Source organism: Orcinus orca, chromosome 1, assembly GCF_937001465.1.
Source record: "Orcinus orca chromosome 1, mOrcOrc1.1, whole genome shotgun sequence".
Taxonomy (NCBI): Eukaryota; Metazoa; Chordata; class Mammalia; order Artiodactyla; family Delphinidae; genus Orcinus; species Orcinus orca.
Window position 1 is genome coordinate 18,077,777 of NC_064559.1, and position 22,779 is coordinate 18,100,555.

General features: G+C 38.8%; 1 protein-coding gene across 4 annotated transcripts in view; it reads left to right on the top strand.

Annotated features, from left to right (window-relative positions):
- ESRRG (estrogen related receptor gamma) overlaps positions 1-22,779 on the top strand; it is a 598,949-nt gene that overhangs the window by 571,912 nt on the left and 4,258 nt on the right. For all 4 annotated transcript variants that reach the window (XM_033430465.2, XM_049712394.1, XM_049712389.1 and 1 more), the window contains one exon: positions 12,935-13,204. In XM_033430465.2, coding sequence (XP_033286356.1) covers positions 12,935-13,204 — 270 coding nt within the window. The remainder of the gene's footprint in view (positions 1-12,934; positions 13,205-22,779) is intronic.

The following is a 22,779-nucleotide window of genomic DNA, read 5'->3' on the forward strand; positions in this document are numbered from 1 at the left end:
AGGGGTAATTAAAATGTAAATATTGATATTTTATTATTTGAAATTACTTTCCAGTGTGGCATTTAATATCTCTCCATCTGTGCGGCTCTGTTTAGCGGTCATTTTAGTGCAGCTCTGGGATCCCAAGCAGCGGCTCGATCCCCGTTATGTCAAAATGCTTGTTGCTGCTTAATTTTGATATCTAATTAAGTGGAAAAGTACAGTCCACACTGTAATCCATGGCATCTTAACCAGCTGCTTGGGTATATTTAGAATTAATCTCCACTATGGAATCATCCTAATGTATGCAATTAAGAGTCTGCCGATGGCTAATTAGGTGTATTAGAATCAGGCAGCTTTTTTTCTTCCTTTTTTTTTTTCCCCCTCTTTCATTTTGGACTGTTGCAGACGTTTAAGAGTCTCTGCCTGCAGAGGTAGCCTTAATGCTACTCAAATGGAGTTAGGAAACGGTGCAACTTCCAACAAGGTTCATCCCCGGATGGTAACTCTTATTTAATAACCCTTTGCTTATTTCCTTGAATCAACCTCATACAGGAATTTCTAGGATTTCCTGGATCTATTTGCAGGATCTCAGTGACATGAAAGGGATTGGTCACAGCAAAGAGGAGAGGTGAGATAGTGAATACAAAGATAAATATCCTTCCCAACAGATCAAAGCAGGGAGACTGGGAGGCTGTGCGGTGGGTGCTCTCGTTCATTTCGGGAGGAGAGGAATGACAATGTGAGAGCCTTTTACGGCAGCTACATCTCCCTCCTCCATTCTACTTTTGAATGGAAGAGTGTCTCGAAAGAGTTATTATAGGAGGTGCAGGTTTGCAGGTTTGGTTTGTGTATCCGTGGTAAATAGGACAGGCAGCATTTCACGACTGATAACGATTCTGCATTCATGTGGTTGAGAAATTCCAAGAGCTGTGTTGTTTCACGTTTTTCGTTTCTTTTTAACTTGGCCAGTTATCCAAATCGGGGGGGCAGGCAGTGTAGAGAGGAAGAAGGGGAGGCAGAGAGGAATCGAAGGGGTTGCCTCTGTTGTCAATGAGAAGATAACTGGTAGCCTCCCCAGTGGATCCTGTACCAAAGCCGTAATGACTCAGCTCGGCTTGAGCCGGCAAACACCAGCCGTGAACTTGGGAGTAAATATTTGTAAACAGATCTTCATTAGCCCCAGAGAAAAATATTGTGAGAGCCTGACTTTAAACCGAACTCTCAGGGCTAGAAATTCAGAGTTGCTGTTTTTCCATGCTGTCCAGAGCACAAATTATGCCCAGGTCTTTAAGCATAGATAGTGAGGATTTCTAATACTATTTGAATGTGGAGTTTCAGGGTCAGGGTGCTGTAATTTCACATCTGTGGCATGCATCTCATGGAGAACATATTTCTTCTAAGTGCGTTCATCAATACATATGACACTTTGTTTTTAATGGCCTGAGCTGTAAATCCTTTAACTTGCGTTTATGCAGAAGACCTCCTGGGTCTGGTTTTTTTTTTTTTTTTTTCCTGCCTCTCTTCCTGCCAGGGCATATGTTGGAGACACTGAGTTGTAGTATCTTTCTACTTGGGGAAAATCAAGAAAAGCACACCTGAAGGATTTTCTTTTTTTTTCCTTTTTTTCTGCTTCACTTGTAGGTAGTAAACGTGAGAAAAGTGGAGAAATTAATGTTAATTCCACAAACAGCAAGTCTCTCATAATTAGGGCTCTTGTTGGAATTTGTGTTTCTATATCAAGGGACTAATTAGGTATATTTGAAAAGATTTGAGGGCACGTTGTATAAAATTAATATAGAAATTAGAAGTGATTTTCTCGTAGAGATCCCAGAGAGAATCAATTCTTGGTCCTTTAAGTGAAAGCACACAAGATGATCACAACTCTATTCTTTTATAATTTGGTAGCTGAAATAAAATTTGCAAATTTTTAGGTGAGCTCAGGAAATCACCCAGTTTTTCACAATGCCACCATCATTCTGTGCCTTCACGTGTGTGTAGGTGTGGCCTTCACAAATGGGAAAAAGGTAACAAAAAGACTCCTTTGACTAAATACCCTGAGCCATAAGGCAGCAACTCTGCCTTCATTTATGCAAGCAGGTGCATTGGGAGAAACTTTGAACACTTACCTTTCTTAGATAGGCAGCATTTAATTCAAAATCCGATTAGGGTGGGTTGACCATTTCTCCTTCCCTTCTCATTTTTTCATTTTATTAACTCATTCATATATATATGAACTCTGTGTAGTTTTATATGTATATAGTGTGTGTATATATATATATATGTATATAAAACTGAGTTATTTAATGTATATAAATATATATTTATCTACTGTAACAGTTTACTCCTATTTTATTCAATATGTGGAATATGCTTTTAGATTCTTCAATAGAAGAATATTATGTTATGTCACAAATAACAAAACAAAGTAGCCATGGCTAAGTTGCTATTTATAGATTTCCTTTAATGGTTGAATGTTCCCACGAGAAGCAGTTCATCTTTTTAAAAAAGTTATTACATTCCATGTGGGCAAAAGAAAAACTCACAAAAATTTCTTTTTAATTTAAACTATATTTGGGGGTCAGAAACACAGATTAAACATCAAATATTAGAAATTATAAAGGAAAGTAAAAATGCCAATAATGTGTTGTTTAACAAAAAAAGTTAACCCCAAATTATAGTTGGGATTGTTTTTCCAACAATTCTAAACAGGATTAGAGGCACATCTCTCTCTTGCTAAACTCTGACAAATGACATACTTTATTAATAACTTATTTGTTAGTTTATTAAAACTTTGGATGGTGAAGAAAACATATATTTTGATCTGAAAATTTATGTTACCAAAATTCATCTTGCGTTTCCTCCCATATTTCTATTCTAAATGAAGAATTTTGGTCTCCAAGGGACATAATTTGTGTGCCCATTAATCCAAACTCGCAGCTAAATAGCTACGTACAAAAAATGGTAAAACAAAGTCCACACAGAAATAATGTGAACGGACTACCTGACTTATTAAAAATATTTGCTTGATTTCTGCTTGATTTCCTCAAGGTCCAACTTGATTTTTCTTAACGTAAATGATCTTCCTTCACTTGCCCAGATATTTGCACAGGGCTGGTTCTAGCTATTCTTGTTCCTACAGCAGGTGGAAACGGTTCCCCTTCAAAATTATTACATAAGAATGGCTATACAAACCAGTTTGATAAACCTGAAACACGTCTAAATGGCATTTAAATTACATTAGCACCTACTTGTACAGACACAGTGAAAGGTTATAACCAACAAGTACCATCTTCGCTGTTTGTAAATGTCTTTTTTTTTTTTTTAAAGAATGGTAACATTTTTATTTATTTATTTTTATATTTATTTATGGCTGTGTTGGGGCTTCGTTTCTGCGCGAGGGCTTTCTCTAGTTGTGGCAAGCAGGGGCCACTCTTCATCGCGGTGCGCGGGCCTCTCACTGTCGCGGCCTCTCTTGTTGTGGAGCACAGGCTCCAGACGCGCGCAGGCTCAGTAGTCGTGGCTCACGGGCCTAGTTGCTCCACGGCATGTGGGATCTTCCCGGACCAGGGCTCGAACCCGTGTCCCCTGCATTGTCAGGCGGATTCTCAACCACTGCGCCACCAGGGAAGCCCTGTAAATGTCTAATTTGCTGCTTTAAAATGGGAAGCCATCTCGCTCCCTCGTTGCTGTCCAATGGCTGTCATGTTGCAGATACCTCTGACAAGTGAGTATTTACTTAGTGAGAACCCATTGTTCTAAAGTGGACTGAAAGGGAGATGCCGCATGTGAATGCATTTTTATTGCATTGCCTTTTCTTTGCTGTTTTTGATTTAGGAAGAGGAAACCCATAATGATTAAAAAAAAATACAGGATTTCTCAATCTGCTTGCCTTTTTTTTTTTTTTTAAGTGTAGAAAGTGTCTTTATCAGTTACTTGGACTTTACCAAAGCTAGATTTGGAGTCTCCTAAGAATTTATGTAAAAACTGTAGACATACAGATTTTTATTCCCTCAAGTAGAAAGAAGCAGTGAGCTTTTTCTTTCGTTCCTGACCTAAGTTAGGATTTCAGAGGATTAAAATACTAGCTCCGGATAATAAATTTACACGTTGTCAAAATAATTATACAACTAAGGTAAAGCAGAGAAATTAATTACAGATACCTGTAAATAATAAAAGAAAAAAGTCATGACATCATCACAGAATCTGTTATGAATAGTTGCTTGTAAATATAGGAGGAAGTAGTTAGGCCATATGATTAAAATGTCAACTTTAGTTACAAATTAAAAAAGAACTGGCTGAGGTTGAGAAATTTAGGCAGGACTTTACCAGAGTTTAAGTGGCTCCAGAGAAAATCCTATATACTGTATAGGCACTGGTAAGCAGAGCTTCTTGTATAACCGGTGCCTTAATAAACACTTGCTGAATTATGAAAACACATTAGGCAGTTGTCTTGTTAAGCATTCAAATATTTTTGTGGAGAGGGAGAGGGACCTGGTATCTGGAATTTTTATTTCTCTGGAATATTATCGCTAGCCTTCCATTCTTGTTGAAAGCCAGTCCGTGAGTTGTTAAGGAATTTTCTCTCCATTCATTCCTTGGGCACATGTTTATTAAGCACATGCTATGTGGCAGGCAGTGATGGAGGTGCTGGGGATATAGCAGGGAGCAAAGAAGAGGAGGTCTCCACTGTTAAGAGCTCAGAGATCATGGAACGCACTGAGAAGGATACAGATATACCTGTTAGGCAGCACATCGTCACACCCACTCCTTTACTTGCTGATGTCTTTACCTTGAGCTCCACTATCCTGTTTACAACTTACAACTGTCAGTGCCCCTGGATGCTACACAGGAACACTGGTAAGGACGGTAGGGATGGAAAGAAATGTGTGCACTTGATGTCGGAACTACAAAAAGAGAAAACTTGGTGACAGATCCCTGAAAGGCTAGGAGTGAGGCAGCTGGTGGATGGTGATGCTGTTAATCTGGGAAGTAGTGAAGTTGTGGGGTTTCTCATTGGGGTTGGGAAAATGGGCTCAATTTTCAAGGTGTTAAGCCGTCTACGGAGGACTTCCCAGGGGAGGATTTTTCAGGAAGTATGGCAGGAAAGGGAGAGAAGGGCCACGTAGTGAAAGACATTTCATATTGTGCCAGAGAGTTTCAGTTTTGTCCTTCAGATGTGGAAGCCAGTAAAGTGTTTTGATCAGCGAATAGCATAATTAGATTTCATATTTGAAAGAACGCTTGAATAGCCACAGGTAGGATGGAAAAAGGAAACACCAGACATAAGGATTTTGGTGTCCCTGTATCCCAAAAGAGAAGATGGGGGCCCAACTCAAAACCATGGAGGAAGAAAAGAAGAGAAAGTGTTGGGTACATTTGGGAGGATGTGTCCAACCAAACACCCATCTTTCCTCCTCTGCATTTACATTCACTTTGATCATTCTTTATGGCGCCTACCTACTTCTCCTCATTGTGCTTTAATGTACTTTTACTAAACTGTAAAGTTATAGAGGGCAGGCATTGTATCATCTCATGGTTCTGAGCACAGTGCTTTACTTATCATAGAGGCACTAAATATCAGTGGTTACAGTGGAACCCTTGGAAACCTAAATAACGTAGGGCTAGACCCAAACTTTTGGAAGATTTTTGCCACCTTCGCATTTTACAGATGAGAAAGCAGGAATTGGAGAAGTTGAGTCACATGATTAGTTGGTAGCAGAGGTGGCACCCCGTGCTAGGTTGACTTACTCCCAACGCAGTGATGTTCGTGGGAAGTGCTCACCGATACCCGCACAGCCTCGTGCTTCATGTAAGTAGCTCTCAGTTCGTTATTCTGAGTCAGACGGTATTGGAGCTGGAAGATCCTTCAGAGATGTTTGGTCCACATTTCACATTTGACAGATGAAGAGTCAGCTGTGGGTCTGTATTTGTTTGCTGTATTTGTTTACCACAAACTGGATGGGTGAAGCAACTGTCTCACAGTTGTCTTCCAGTTCTGGAGGCTGGAAGTCTGAGATCAAGGTGTCTGGAGGCTGGAAGTCTGAGATCAAGGTGTCTGGAGGGTCGGTTCCTTATGAGCGCCATGAGGAAGGATCTGTTCCACCCCTCTCTTCTAGCTTCGGGTAGCCTCCAGCATCCCTTGGCTTGTAGATGGTGTTCATCCTGTGTATCTTCACATTGTTTTCCCTCTGTTTGTGTCTGTCTCTGAGTCTAAATTTCGCCCTTTTTATGAAGTTACAGTCGGGTTAGATTAGGACCCACTCTAATGACCTCATCTTAACTTGATCATCTACAAAGACCCTGTTTCCAAATAAGGTCACATTCACAGTCCTGGGAGTTAGGATTCCAACAGCTTTTGGAGGGCCACAAGTCCGCTTACAGCAGGGACCAAGTTAACACCGTTGGTCGTAGCGAGGGTAGAACCATAACCCAGATCCCCCGACCTCAAGGTCTCTGCTCCCCACACCAGCCTCTTCCCTCATCTATCACTCCACAGCAGTAAACCCTTAGCTTTTGGGTATTTGACATTATAAGTCTCCTACATACTCTTCAAAAGTCTGTGGAAATGTCTGTCAGCCTTACAGATCCCCAAAGTTCAAGACAGAGTCGATTTGTGTTTATTTTGGAGGTTTGACTTTTACATCAAGAATTAGACCCAATTTGATAAAGACTCCTTGGGAATTTCCTGAAGAGGATGGTGCCTGCACATCTGGTGCCCAGGCTGGACTGATTTTCCTTGGACAACTGGTCCATGCCCTGTAATGCACGATGATGATATTTCTTGACCAGTCCCACTGGGGAAAGCAAGGCAGATTCAAGCACAGTTTCTTTTTCTTCCAAATCAGAAGTGTTGCTTCAGAATGATGCTTTTCCCTCCTCTGTATCTATCTAATCCCTAAGTGAAACTGACAATACCCTTTTATAAGATTTTTGTTTTAAGAGTCCTATATTATATGGTGCTGCCTTCCTTTTTTCTTCATGGCCAAACAAATTTAAGTCACATCAAAAAGGAGAGTTTTCCAGGCAGAACTTTCTTGTTTTCAACTAGTACAAAAAAAAAAAAAAAAAAGCTTGTAGGTAAAGAAAGCTATTAGATGTCCCTCCTTGAAAGCAGCTTCTCCATCCTCGCCTCCATGCTCCCCAACAATTTGTCTTTCTTCTTGGTTTAGATGAAAGGAGAGAAGTAAAGTTGAGGCCAGGTCAGAAGGAGTTTGGGAAAGACTGAGGAAATTATTTGCTCCTCTGTAGGCATTCAGAGAGGGTAGGTAAGTGGGACTTGCAAAGAGAAGCTGTACCCTCCCTGTAGATGTTCTCTGTATTCTTATTTTGCATCCTTCTGCCCTCTCTCTGGTCCTTTTTTCAAAGAAGCTTGGCAGTTGTTTAAAACTGCCCACTCACAAAAACAAACCAACAAAAAATTCCTATCATCATTTTGAGGCTTTTCTATGCTGCCACCTGGGAATATTTTTCCTTAGCTGCTGTTACACTTTTAATGTTTCTAGCAAGCTGGACTGGGAAATAAGAAACAATTGTTTCTTACGAAAGAAAGCATTTCATCAGTGCCATGGGGGTAGGGGGGCGTGTTTTCAATCTCGGTGCCCTTGCAAACTTATTTGACTGTTCACATAATCAGCATGAGTGGTCAGTGGCCGGTCAAAGCTGTAAGCTCGGTGAACAGTGATAATTGTGCCCTGGACAGGTGGGTGCTACCCGTCCAATTCTACTCTCTCCTTCTTTAGTTTATCGCAACTATCCAGATCTTATACTAAACTGTATATAGATGGTCATCAGTTCTCCCACATAGATATAGAATAATTTTTGAATCTGGGTTCTGTCTTTCAGATTTTCACATTTGTCCCATGAAGCCACTATTTTAAAATAATGGCTCCATAAAATCTCTGTGAACCCCACTTGGAGTATGAAAACAGAAGTAAAGAAACAGCTATCTTACGGAATCCACAAATGTTAAAACAAATGATCAAATTGGGAAGAAAGGAGTGATCCCGTTTTTGTCAGTTATTCTTACATGTCACCCAAACCAATTGTTATTGAATCTCAATTATTAATATCTGGGTCAGGCTAACAGGATAAAGGTTCAAAGGGTAGCATTGTATGTATTGTATCTAATGCTTAGGTACTAATATAATAAAGAGATATTATAATATAATAGAGATAATTATTATCATCTTTCATAAAGAAAATGTTTAAAGAAAATGCTGCCGGTAGATCCAGGTGGATATTCCAGCTTTCACTTTGGCACTGGACCATCTGTAGTTGCTTGCCTCTAGCCTCTACTGAGTTCTAGTCCGTGAAGTCCATCTCTATGAAAAAAAAAAAAAAGAGAAAAAAGGTCTTAATTTATATATATTTTACAAGCCCCAGAGCTGTGTGTTTTGTGAATCATAGAACAAATGATATGTCTCCTGCTATTTGAGAAGAGCGGCTGACTTAAAAAGAGAAAGTTTATCACTAACAAGGCTTATGCATCTGTGCATTTATTGATAACTAAGACCAAATTTTCGTGCTATTGTTATCTCTTCTCCCCTAGTTCCTGTCTACACTAGGTTTATTTATATGGGAGAAGAAGCATCTAGCTGACGCCATGTTGCTCAGTCAGCTTCTCTCAGCGAACTTCGTTTGTCATCTCAGTGAGTCATTATGACAGAATTATAATTTTAGCATGCTATGCTATTTGCTGAAAAGTGTCCATTTTTGGTGGAACAGAGACCCTACAGTTCAAAAAACTGTGGGCGGGCAAATCAATGCCATGATTAAGTGATATTAACAGACACCCTGAAGATTTAAAAGCCTTGTTCTGTTTCAAGGAAGCAGCTGAGAAGAAAATGCCTAGCAGGGGTTAAACCCAAATGCCTTCACGGCAGCCTATTTCTGTCAACACTCTGTTCAGGAAATAAACATTTATGCTTTCTGAAATGAAAGTGTATTTTTGAAGACTAGCCGTCAGATATTTTTTGCCCTTCACACTTTCAAATGCTTAGCCTTTTTTGTAAGTTGACGGCAAAGTGCATCCGTTTGCTGGGCTAAGAAAAAATAAATAAATAAAAGCGGTTGACAAGTGCCGTAGCACCACTGTCAACCTCCGAAGTTTCCAGTAGAAGAAGGAAAGGGGATTGGCACAAAGCATGGTTTCTTCCAGCCTATTACTCAGGGGTACCTGCCTCTTGAGAAGCTTTCCAATCCTTCCAAATGATGTTATGCCCCAGTGTCGTCTGCTTTATTTGGAGCACACTGTATTGCAGATAAACACGCTATTTAACTGTGGGTTAAGGTAGCGAGTCGTTCTGCCTGCAGAATGCCTGAGATACGTTAAAGGGCACTGATCCTAGGATGGAGATGAAGAGAGATCAGGGTTGCCAGCGATATGCATGGAATGGGCTGGAGCTGGGGAAGAAAAAAGGTACCATGATACCAGTGTATTTTAAAAAGCTGTAATATGGCTGAACATTTAAAACTATAACCTGTCACACACCAAAGATTAAGATCCTGGGATGTACAAAACATGAAGTTCCAATGACACCACTGCAAAGCATGTTTTATTTCACTTCGGAAGGAGGTTTCTCTCCGAAGATAGCTAAAGGTTATAGATGCTGAGGACCTCGAACTTGTAGCCCAAGAGCTATAAAACACCACTAAATGCCCAGTAAAAGCACAAGCAAGTAATTATCATTTGGATGCAAGCATGCGTGTGCCAATGGAGCCATAGTGTTTTTAGAAAATTCCTTAGACTCAGTTTATTAAAATATACATTTTCATCTAGATCTTGGTCACTTAGGTTGTTATACTTTGCTCAGGACTACTGGTAAAGTTATCATTTTATCCACGTGTCTTTATGAATGTAAAATAGAACTAGCCCTCCTCAAGGCCAGGGAGAAATTTTTTGAGGAATTAAAATATCATCTCGATTAGGTATTCAGCCTCCTTAGTGCTCAGGTGAACACAGCTAGCTCATAACAAGGCTGTTTAAACAAGGCTGTTATCCAGGCATTTGGGCCGGACAGCTCTTTGTGACAGTTTCTAGATTGCAGAGGTTTGGGAGGAAAGGGTTAAACTGTTGGAATCCAGCTATTTCTAGACCAAGAAGAGATAAAAAAGGCCAGACTTTTTTATATTGTGTAAAGCATGGGTTGTCTTCTTTTCCCTATGGTTTTGCAAAAATTATACCTCCTCTAATCAGCTTGAAATAGATTTGAGGCAATCCAACAGACCTTTTGTGCTATATCCATCTTTATGTGCTCCCCAACCTGCCCCCCCAAAAGGAGATCCTTTTCTTTACCCTTTTCCTTCTTTTTATTTCATTAAGAATTGAAAGGAAAAGTTTGGTTTACATACACTCACTCTCTCACACACACACAGAGCCATCCACCTAGAAGAATCAAACTGCAAGATCAACCTAAAAAAATGAAATGTTATTGTTTTTGCTTAATTAAACCCCCAAGAAATGTGTGAAACATTGTTATGGCTGAAAAATTGTTCATTTGTAAATCACAGGGACAAAGGGGACCCCGTGCAACTTTAAAGTTTCCGTGTGCGTAAATGTCGATAGTGCGCCTTCTCCATCATCAGCACTAAATTCACATTGATGCCTCTTTTCTTCTCCGTATTGATCCTTCCATGAGAACGTAGATTTGTATCTGTTAATTAATGCGTCCTGAAACAGCGTTTGTATTAATCAGGCAGATAAGAAAAATTGGAGGCCTGCATCCTCCTGACAGCCGTAAAAGTGCTGGCCCTGATAAAATCGTGGATGGACCTCAATAAAAAAGTTCCTCCTTCCACTCAATAAACTAATCATCCTGCTTTTAATTATTCGGCAGAAAGATGTGTGGAGATTGGAGAATGTGTAAATCTATTTACTAACAGCAGTGTCTGGGAGGGAGAATAGGGCTGTCACAGGAAGGTGCTGCAGGCTATGCGCTCTGTCCATCTGCTGCTGCAGAAAAACTGCTGCTTGGGAGCAGGAAAAGGAACAAGGAAACGAAGGCAAATGGAAAATACCCATCCCTTTCTGCTCAGAACTTTCTAGATGATTATGTTTTCGTCTGCTTCATTTACAAAAGAAATTCCTACTCCGTCCCTTTTCTTAGCTTAGATATTTGAATTTGCATGACGTCTTTTTCTTGCGATGGGGGAAGAGAAAAAAAGAGCAATATTGTTTGTTTTTTGGTTTGTTTGTTGTAAAACAACCTCAAGAGCAAATGGAACCGCACCTACTCAGATTAGATCATTATTCTTCTCTTTTGAATCCCTGTTAAAAGTTGTTACATCTCTAATGCCAAGAGGATGTTTATTAATGTAACCTCACATTGCAATGATAAAAAAAAAAAAAAGAATGGAAAAAAAGACATAGCCAGTCTAAAAGAAGATCAGTTAAGTAACATGTAAGCGGCTTGATAAAAAAATGAAAGAAATGCTTTTTACACAGGCCCTAAAACCCCTTAAGAAAAGCTTGACTTAATCCCTCTTGATGATTTTATTAAACACTTGTAGTTAATGGTGCCAAATGACAAACCACTAGTTTTCTCCAGCGGGCCAGGAAATCATTTCCTTTTCTTTACCGTGCTGTAGTTGCTAATATCACAAGTTGCATTATTAATATTTCCTTCCTTCTGTAGAATTATTGGTAGCAGGACCTTAAATCATGGTCCCATTGTCCTCAAAAACCACAGAGATGGTTGGTCACCCTTGGAATTCCTGAGCATAACCTTGGAAATGAAAGTGAAGTTTTAAGAACCATTTCTTTTTTTAGGAAAAGTATGTGGTTGATCATCGGGTTTCTCCACTAAGACTTCCTTTTAGAGTCTGGGTCTAATTCCTCTAAAATTTAAATATATATCTTTACTCCTAAGTAAGTTTAATTGTACTACTTCATCTTTCCCTCTTGAACCACATTTTCTTTTTAATTTTTTTTTTTTTTTTTTTTTTTGCTTGTGTTTTCTTGAGTTCAGAAGGGACTTTAGACATCTATGCATCAATGCAGACCAGATTTTTGTAAAGGATTGAAGCAGTCATCCAGGTATTTCAGATAAAAATAATATATCATACAGCTACACTTATGGAACGCATATTATATATTAGTGTTTTGCTGGGTTTTCTTTTATATTTCCCCAAAACAAAAATTAAGGTACAAGGAAATTGTCTTGCTTGAGGTGAAACAGCCAGTAGCTCAGTGGAGCCAGCATTTAAGTTCAGGATCAGGTTCTGCTCATATTCTGTCCATCACACCTTGTTGCCTCCATATTTAACTTTTGTTAATAACTGGATCTTAATATCAAGAATAAATTGTGGCTTCTCTATTTGCTGAGGAGGCCAGGCTACAAAAGATTCTACCCTCTTTTATACCAATAATCACCATTTAAAAAAGGAATTCGTGCTAGATATCAGGGGGGCAAAATACCCAGTTAAGAAGGCTCTTTTGGGTGTAAGCATACTCCATACTCACTGTGCTTGTGACTGTTACAGAGAAACGGTTCCAAACTGCACTCTGCTGTGTGGCCTACATTGTTTGTTTTCCTTTATTTGGGGCTTTTGTTTTTTTACTTTCATGGTGTTTATCAGTAGTAGTTTTTAGAGATGAGGTAGTTGAAAGTTTGACTTCCTGTAAGACAGTCATGAAGACTTCCCCTAGAAATCAAGTATATTTCAACATTACAAGGTAGTTCCTTCTCAAGTGAAAGAAACAAAACTACTTCTTTTCTATTATATTCCTCTCAGCTGTGTCTATAAGACCTTGAGACAATGCCAACAAGTTGAAGCTGGTTTGTGACTTTTACTTTGCCATTGGCAAAATGATCAGGGGAAATTTTAAGAGTGGCTAATCAAAGCTCAGCATAATTTTGAGCACCGATGCAGAAGATGACTACCGTATGAAACTAGCGTTGTATTATGAAATGACGGCTTTAAAGTAACTCGATCTGCCCATCTTCCCATGCAGGCTTCTCCACGCTGTCCCTGGCGGACCAGATGAGCCTTCTGCAGAGTGCTTGGATGGAAATTTTGATCCTCGGTGTCGTGTACCGATCTCTTTCCTTTGAGGATGAACTTGTCTATGCAGACGATTATATAATGGATGAAGACCAGTCTAAATTAGCAGGCCTTCTTGACCTAAATAATGCTATCCTGCAGCTGGTAAAGAAATACAAGAGCATGAAGCTGGAGAAAGAAGAATTTGTCACCCTCAAAGCAATCGCTCTTGCTAATTCAGGTTGGCATATTGACAATGGCCCGTTGTTGCATTCTAATATGTCAGTTTTACCCCTTGCCTTAACTTCTTTCTTCTTCAGGGATTTGCTAGACCCAGTTGTAAATTCTGAGGCAGCAAAATTATAGTCATTGTAGCTTTCTAGTGAAACGTTAGAAGAAAAGAAATATCAACTTAAAGGGAATTATTTTTATTTTGTTTGTTTATTAAAAGCTGTGACACTTCCACCGCCTAATTCACTTACTAACATGAACCGTGGCACAGCAAAAACTCATGTGCATGTGGTGTAAATGGACACTCAGGACCAAATCAGCTCCTGTGTCTTGTTTGCACAAGTGAAAATATGTGTGAGTTACAAATACAAATCATTCCCCCGGTCCCCCAAAATGCAAATTTTGTAATTGGAATAATACATGTAGTGTTGCCTTTCACTTTGGTTATCAGAGCATACTCTGTTTTCTTCCATTCTGGAATTCTCTAAAAGTCAAGTTCTGCTGAAGGAGTATTTCCCTCAAGGGTATTACCTATGCAGTAAGGGTTAAGAATTATGAGAATAAATTGGTCTTTACATGAGAACTGAAATGTACTAAAATAGGGAGCAACCTCTGATAAGTAAAAATCGTTGGTGCTTTGTTGTTTTTCCCTTTGTGCCTCTCCTGATGCTTGACTGTGGTCTTAAGTCTCTCTTAGCATTTGCATAAAGTCCAGGATAGATCCCTCCTTAATGACGAGCTGATCTTTAGATACCTGCATGTCAATAACACGCTCTGATGCTATGTACCATTGACAGTCACACCGTGCCCCTCCATCTGCTTTTGTTTTGACCCTATCTTTGAACTTTATCTTGGTTGCTGGCCAGTAGTTTTCCCTTTAATTACAAGAAGGAAACTGTCAATAAAATCTGTTAAATGGGATGCAATGAGTGGCTTGAATGGGCGGACGGCTATTTGTTCAAATTCTGCAGCATTCAAGGTATTGACAGTTTGTTTTCTGGGGCCATATGTGACGATCAATCTCAGACTGGGCTCAGCCGCGCTGAAAAATGAAAAACCAGATTGCTTTTGCTTACTTGTGGATGACGACTTTGTGATTCGGCGTGGTCCTAGTGAGATGAGACCTTCTGCCCAAATTGCCCCCATGAGAGCCAGGGACGCGTGACTGTTTTTAGAAATAATTTTTAATTGATTTTGTAATTAACAGTTCATCTACAATATTGATGCATGAATCCTTGGACTGATAGGAGGGGGATTGTTTTCAACAATGAAGTTGTACTTTCCTATTTGTCTTCATGATGGCATTTAGCATTTCACACTTTTAATGGCGAACGTACCCCTCTTCCTTATAACACCATTCACTTCTCGCTTACTCCCCTGTGAAACTGTAAAATATGATTCTCTGTGACAAATGGCATCGTTGTCACAAACCCTGAGGAACCCTGTGCCCTGCTCTCTGGAAAACCAAAGTGGGAGATGGGATAGAAATTTTCTGAGAATTTATTAGCTTGCATGGACTTCCCATTAGAGCACCTCTCATAATTAGATGAAAGATTTTGCAGTGATGGTTTGGGAAGAATTTTTATTTGGAAACTATATAGTGATTCTAGTGTAAAACATTTACTTGGTTAATTATTTTTAAAATGAAGCCAGTGTGTTTTATATCTTTCGTGTCTCAAATTGCTTTTTGTGAATTATTAATTAATCATGAGTGCTGAGCAATGCTAAAGCTTTATCATCAAAATTGCTAAAATTCTATACTTTTGGATGTTAGATGTATACTTTATGGCTATAGATTATTATTTAGTTTACCCGAATTAATTAGTAGCAGCATTTCTGTTGCTGCTGTGTAGAAGTATAATCATTAATGTTTTTATAGAGAGATACTTGTATTCCACATTCTCTGCTGTGAGGCAGAGGAGGTGACCTACTTTCAAGCAATGACTGGTGATTAAAAAGTTTATAGAACTAGTCAGTTTATTTTTCTTGTATTAACAGCCAGAAATAGTCAAACAAACCCTCTCTTTTTTCTAGCATAGTATTCTGTAGCATTTTTTTTTCTTAAAAATTTCTCCACCTCACAAAATTCTCCTGTAAGTAATTCTAACATTTTTTCAGCGTCTCAATACCAAGGAAAATTAATTGAATCAGAGTCCATAATAAAGGAGTAACGACGAAGTCCTATAGGGACTATTTTAATGTCTAAAACGTGCCACCTCTCCTGTGCTGTATAAATATGGCCTTTCTCTCATCCAGCCAACCTGCAAGCCCCACCGTTTTACCTTGGGATAAACCACTCAGAAAGGCATTTTGTTTGAGACTGTCAATATGATGCTATTTTATTCCATTTTTTTTTACCATTATTTGGAGGACAGCAATAAAGTTGCAGATTCAGTCTTGCCGGGAACCTGTGTTTCTTAAGCTGCTCAAACACAGCAATATGAAAATATTTTAATGCTTTTCGTAAACATACCAAAAAACTTGTAGATTTTCTTTCACTATTTAGAAATTTTAGATTAACATAAGAGACTTTAAACCTACTTCAGTGTGATTTATATAAGTACCTCAGCGTTCCCCGTATGGCTGTAGGTGTAAACAACCATTGTCTCATTAATCTAAATTTCAGCTTATTTTAAACATCTGTCTTTATTCAATAATTATAAATGTTGTGCTTATGCTTGGGAAACAGGGAATTGGCTTCCCGATAATGGCTGTCATATTTTTTGTAGCTATGTTTCTGTCACATATGAATTCAGGAATATCTATAACACCAGAAAGCCATTGGAAGTGTATTCCCTATCTTCAGGTATATAGCCAAAAAAAAACAATATATCATGAGCTAATACTGTAATTATCACATTCAGATCTTTGAAAACCCTAAATAATTGTTCCACTGATTTTTGAAGGTAAGAAACTAACTGACTCACTTAAACTACACATTCTCTATTTTGGAGTGCCAACAGCCTTTTGAGAAATACTGCATCCCCGATACATCTCTGTGGGACTGAATTTAAAGAGGAAAATCTAGGTCACAATTTTAACATTGTCATTGTAAGGCCCCGGCTTTCCCACACGTACACCAAGAGGTTTAGACTAATCTCTAGAATTCTTTCCATTTGGGGAATTCTATGATTCTAGAATTAATTTTATGTCTTTATGGGAAAATATAGTGAAATATTACTGCCAGCATTTTGGGTAAGATTATAGCACGTGGTTCTGTTCTCTCAATTGGTTCTATTGATTCTTATGTCTAAAATTTGTTTGAAACTATTATCACTGGCCCCAAGGTAATATACTCACCTTTACATAGTGGAAGATGAAAAGCAGTTTAAGATTAAGAATTACCTTTAGTCCGATCATTCTCTTTGGCTTAAGTCACAAGACCTTCAACTCCATAGCTGCCCCTCACAACCCGACTGCTGCCACCCCAGACCCACCCCCAACCTAGAGCCCTGTGAGCCCAGCCCATGTGAGAATAGATAGAATCTACATATTTAAGTTGAGTTTTCTTTTTACTTCTGCATAGTACCTCTGGAGTAATAGCAGCTATTCATATAAAGCTGCAAATAATATTTTGGTCATCAATTTCAAATCATCAGTCATTATGCTCATCTCATGACAGTATTTTGTTCTCAAGGACAAATGGCATATGTGCAGAATGTGGTATAATTTCAAGGGATTAAAAAGTCTATGATTTCTATTGGGGAGTGGAATGGGGGCCATATTTAATCAGGATATTTGGACCCTCATACAAGATTGGACTAGTGTTCCTCAATCTTATTTCATTCTCTCTCCTCTTAGGGTAGGCTTTTTCGATACGTTTTTCCTAATAGGTCCCCAATGAAGTATTAATATCACAGATATACAATGCATCTGTTTATGTACTGCGTATATGTGAATTTTACCTAAAAAGAGAGGGTTTTTTCTACTCTCCAATTCCAAATGTCACCTCCTTTGAGAATGCATGGTTTATCCACATAACTCTTTTCTTCTCTGTAAAATGAGGCAGATGAATTTAATAGCATCTAACATCTCCTAACTGGCCTAAAATTTTAATCTCAGTTACTTTTAAGAGAGGGTGTTAAGTTTGGTCTTATATTTTGCATGTGGCTTGGTCGTATATTTTGTGTGTGGTGTGTGTGTTTGTGCTAAATTGGTAATATAGAAATATTAACATCTTCACGGATCTAAACAACTAGTATAAAAGTAAAAACACCTCTTCAGTTCTTTAGTATCTACTGGGCCCTCAAACAATTTTACTGAAATTTGGAGTTTGCTGATTTGATACTCAGGAGATAGTTTTAGCTATTGGTCAAGAGATTATCCTTTTTTAGAATCTTTCTGTAGACATTTCTGTTTTAGTTTTTAGCCTCTGCTGGGGAATCTCTTTTGATTTCCACAGCGTGCCTGTTTGGGTAGACATATCCAGTATCATTTTACAGGTAATGGAAGTGAGCTGATACAGATGTGTGGCTGCTTTGAGGCAGAGGGTTGGACCCTCAGTCCCTTGCTATCAATAAGCTATTAATATTTCTATTTCACAAATAACGTGTATACCATGTCTTTAAAAGGGTCAATGAGTAAGATGTTAGCCAGTGCAATTTCACATCTGCCACCCTAAATTAGTATTTTAAGTTTAGTTTAGAATTTTGTCCCCAGTTCCTTTATCTTGCTGTCTTCGAGGAGCTATAGTGATATAAAACCACTCAGGAAAGTGACAAAAAGAATCGAAAACAAAATGTTTACCAGATTATAACATTTTTAAAGAAATGGATAGGTCCTTTGTGGCAGGTAGAAATTTATTCTTAACTTTTACCCAAACCAGTATCTTATTCTATAAGATAAATAAGAAATCAGAATTATGCCTTTCCATCTCCTAGTCTGCTTCTCTCTGGTTTTTGCTCAAATCAGTCATCACTGCTTGAATTATTTTAATTTTATTTTAGATGATATATCTGGGAAGTGGATTGTTTTTTAATTTAATGCAACCCTTGCATTTCATGCACACCGTGATATTTCAAAACTTTATGTAGAAAATAAGGCTGGTTCCTGAACGTTTCTTAGCATGCTCAATGATCACTATGCCTTTATATAACATGGGAAATACTTGCTACAAGTATCTCTGTGCTTCCATCCTGCATTATAAGCACATAAAATCCTCTATAGTTGCTTTACTTCTAGGAGTTGACATAATATAGCACCATTTCATGTATAGGTCTTAAGATAATGAGCAATCTGTTATAAAAGGTCATTGGCATAGTGCAGAGCATTTAGGATGTTGAGAAAGGTTGAAATATTTACCACCCAAGCTGGTATCAAGATTCACTTCTTGGGTGTCATTGTCTTTATCACTTCTAGTAACAGGAGTTAGAAAGTTCTAGAAAAGTGTAAGATACTGGAGGGAGAGGGAAGGCCTTGAGTACTTGCAGCATAATAGAAAAGACCTAGCAGGGAAATTATGTGAGGTCAGCAGAACAAACAACAATAATTTGGGATTCGAGAGGGAAGCCTGGAGGAAAGAAACTATGGGCCACGAGGGTTTTCTGTGATTCACCATTTTATATAAATACAGTAGGAGAGTGATTTGTGTGATTGATATAAATGTAAGAGAAAGCAGACTTGATAGCCCCAGCAAGAAAGGAGGAAAACAGTCCTCCAAAAAAAAAAAAAAAAAAAAGTGTGTCTCAATGGAAAGCTGTAAAATCAGAAGTCCTGTTTTTCTCACCATGGTTAGGCACAAAATCAGAATTATTATGTCTATTTCCAATATTAGAATTATAACTTCACTGGGTTAGAAAAGGCCTAAAAGGTTTTATGATCCAACACCCTGCTTGATATATGAACGGCTTCCTTGGTGTTTCTGACAAGTGTTTCTGTAGTCTTGATAGGAATTCTGCTCAACTCACTACTTTCTAGCAGGGACCTTTTCATCAAGTTTCTCACTACCTCTCTCTCTAGCTCTCTCCCCATTTTAATAAAAACACAGATTAAAACGCACACACATACAAAACGGAATGTGTGCCTTAATAAGTGTATTAGTTCCTCTAACAGATCACCACATCTTGGTGGCTCTAAACCACGCTTATTTGTTCTCCTACAGTTCAGGAGGTCAGTGGTCCATGATCAGTTTCACCAGGTTAATGACAAGTTGTGGACAGGGCCACTCTCCCTCTGGAGGCTCTAGGGGAGAATCTGATACCTGGCCTTTTCCAGCTTCTACTGTGGTGTTCCTTGCATCCCTTGGCGCATGGCGCCTTCCTGCATCTTCAGAGCCAGGCCTGTACCATTTTGCTTCATTGGCAACACTGCCTTCTTTTTCCTTTTCCTCCCTCTTATAAGGACACTTTTGATTTCACTGAAGGCCCACCTGAATAAACTGTTCCCATATCAAGATCCTAAATCACAGCTGCAAAGTCCGTTTTGCCACACGAGGTAACATTTAGGTTGCAGGGTTGGGCTACCCAGATATCTTTGGGACCGTTTTGCTGCCTACCACAATGAATATATAAGCAAGGTCAAGAAATATAACTTTGCATCTGTCCCAGTCGCTCTCCCTTCCCTTCTCACAAAAGTAACCCCTATCCTGTCCTGACTTTTATAGTCGTCACTTCTGTATGTTTTATAGTGGTTTTGTTACTAAATGTGTATCCCCAGACACGATAGTTTAATCTTCCCCTTTAAAAAACATTGTTTTCTCCTTATGGATTTTTAAAGTCTCCTTTACTCTAAAAGTTCCTCTTTAAGTTTTTGTGTTCTTATAGTTTATCTATTGCAAAAGCCAGGGCATTTGCCCTGCACAGTTCCCCAGAGTCTGGACTTTGCAGTTTATATCCTCTAGGGGCAGCTCATCATGTTTCTCTGCCCTTTGCGTCTTGTGCAAACCAGCAACTGGATCCAAAGGGCTTAATCAGATTCAGTTTCTAGACCTACAGGTGGGGTGCTGTTCTTTGGGAGACATATAATGTCTGGTTGTCTCACTTTTTGTGATGTTAGCAGCCATTGGTACTCATTCCTTAAATCCGTGGTGATTTGTAATTTTAACCTTTCTTTTTTCATTCAGTAGCTGGGATACTTATACACAGAGATGCTTTCTCTCCTCTCTTATTTGGTTACCAGTGATACAGACTGAATGGGAAATGTGGGATAAATGCTTGATTATTTCTGTTTATTCACCAGTTTTCAAGATAAGGAATCAGAACCCTATCTTTTTTTAATGTCATTATAAAGACATGTATTTAAACATAATCAATAGATTTCAATCAATTGTAATTGTAATTCTTTTTAAAGTTTAAATTGTCCCATTTGAGTCAGCGGGAACCTCTTCAAGTCAGCGTCTGGAATCTTTTTGAATGACGTAATAGTTGTACATACTCTCCTTCCTATTTATTCTGACAAGGTGTTCATATTCATCCTAAATATTTCCTGATTGGGGCCTGGAATCTGATTACAACTTGGGTGCTACTGGTTCCGAATACTGCATACCTGGGTTGGCCGTGCTTCCTGAACCCCTTCAGTGGAACAGAGCTAGGAACGCAGACACACACACTATAATCCTGATTGTGTGTGTGTGTGTGTGTCTTTTGGGGATATCTTGTTACTTAGTTTTTTGGTAAGTGTTTTCTATGGATTTTTAATTTTGCCATCTAGTTGCTCTTTTTTTTTTTTTTTTGCGGTACGCGGGCCTCTCACTGCTGTGGCCTCTCCCGTTGCGGAGCACAGGCTCCAGACGCGCAGGCTCAGCGGCCATGGCTCACGGGCCTAGCCGCTCCGCAGCATGTGGGATCTTCCCGGACCGGGGCACGAACCCGTGTCCCCTGCATCGGCAGGCGGACTCTCAACCACTGTGCCACCAGGGAAGCCCGCTCTGTTCTTTTATGTGCAGATTTGGAGAGAGTTTTTGCTGTCACCACTGCCATCCTCCTGGAATACAGTTTACTGATTTTTAATCAAAACTTTATGATTGGCACCTTTTTGAAAACGTTAAGTTTGACTATCTATGTTAATCAAAAGCCATTGTGCCATGACAGTCAACCAGGGTTCTTCGGTATCTCATCTGATTGTAGCTGAGAAGATCACTGTTTTAGACTCCTTATAATTGTATATAAAAATGTGGAGACGCAAATTATCTTTTAGAAAATAGACTTTTGCTCACTTCTCTGTCTTTTTCATCATATTATGTTTCATTCCTTTGGTGATTAGAGTCACGTCGGCTGTATCGTTACTGCCCCTCTTCATGTAGGCAGCTTACTAACACTAAAGAAAATCAACATCTGTGTCCCACAGAAAAGGTTACTCTGAGTGTTGGTTTATAATATGTACCAGATTTGACTCTGTATATGCTTTATTTATGTCTAATATTCAATTCCGTCCTCAAAATAAGATTTGGCATCATTGAGAAAATAGTGCCAAGAATGAGCTACAAGTCCTGAAGACAGTTCCTAAACAGAGCGTGGGCATTCTGGAGTAGCTTTACCTATTGCCACAGTAATGGATAATTTTACCATAGAGAAGGGCAGTGCCTTATTCCAGGTAAGAAGTACAAACAAAATCTTCTTTTGCAACGGCTCTAAGTATCACTGAATTTTGCGGCTATTGGTATAAGGATATTTAGCTGTCTTCCCAGAGTAAGTGATCTGAGCTAGACATGTCCCTTTAGGGTCGTACTTCATGGAGGAAAATATTGGAATTGAACAAAAGGGTTCTATTTTATTATTAGATGTTGAAACTTAATATATGGGTGACACTATACGTATCATTGGAACTTTGGTAATCTTTTGGAATCTTGATCATTTTAGAATAGCATTTGTTTGTCTTATTGTCTAGTTTAGTGATTCTCAACCCTGGCTTGACCATAGGATCACCTAGATTTTAAAAAATACAGATGTCCTGCATCCAGTCCAATTTTCTGATTTAATAGGTCTGGGCTTGGACCCAGAAATCCTAGGTGTTTTTTTTTTTTCTTAACAGTTCACTCGGTGTTTGTAATGTTCAGCTTTGCACTGTCTGGTTAGTTCATAAACCTGTGATTTCCATTATTAAGTTTAGCTGGTTCCCATTAGCACAAATAATGGGAAAATTTCCTTTAAAACATAAAGTTAAAAAAAACCCCAAAACCCAGTACAAACAACTAGAGTTAAATAATTATATAAAGTAATGCCAGTTCTACTGAGCTTTGCATAAATGTATAAATTTAGCCCGAAGAACAAAACAGAGATTAAAGCCACAGAGCCAGAACTTGAACTGGGATCCTTAATGGAGATTAATATTTTCTTCAGCAGTCTGCCAGCTGAATCATGGTCTAATTAAATAGTTCAGATTTAGTGAGTTTGCATTTAAAGTATTAGCAGCTCCGAGAATGGGTAAAGCTAAAATGAGTTAGAATCTTTTCTGTAAATGGGAAGTTAAATTATCATAGTAATTTGATTAAATCATTTTTAAATCTCTCAAGCTAAATCACCGCCTTTAAAAGAATAGTTTGAAGTCTTAATTGCTGTTTGTGAGCATATCTCTCTGCTATTTGTTCTCGCCTCATTTCCTGTGACATCCTATAATATATCTCCCGCCAGGCAAGAGCAGTGGGGAAGG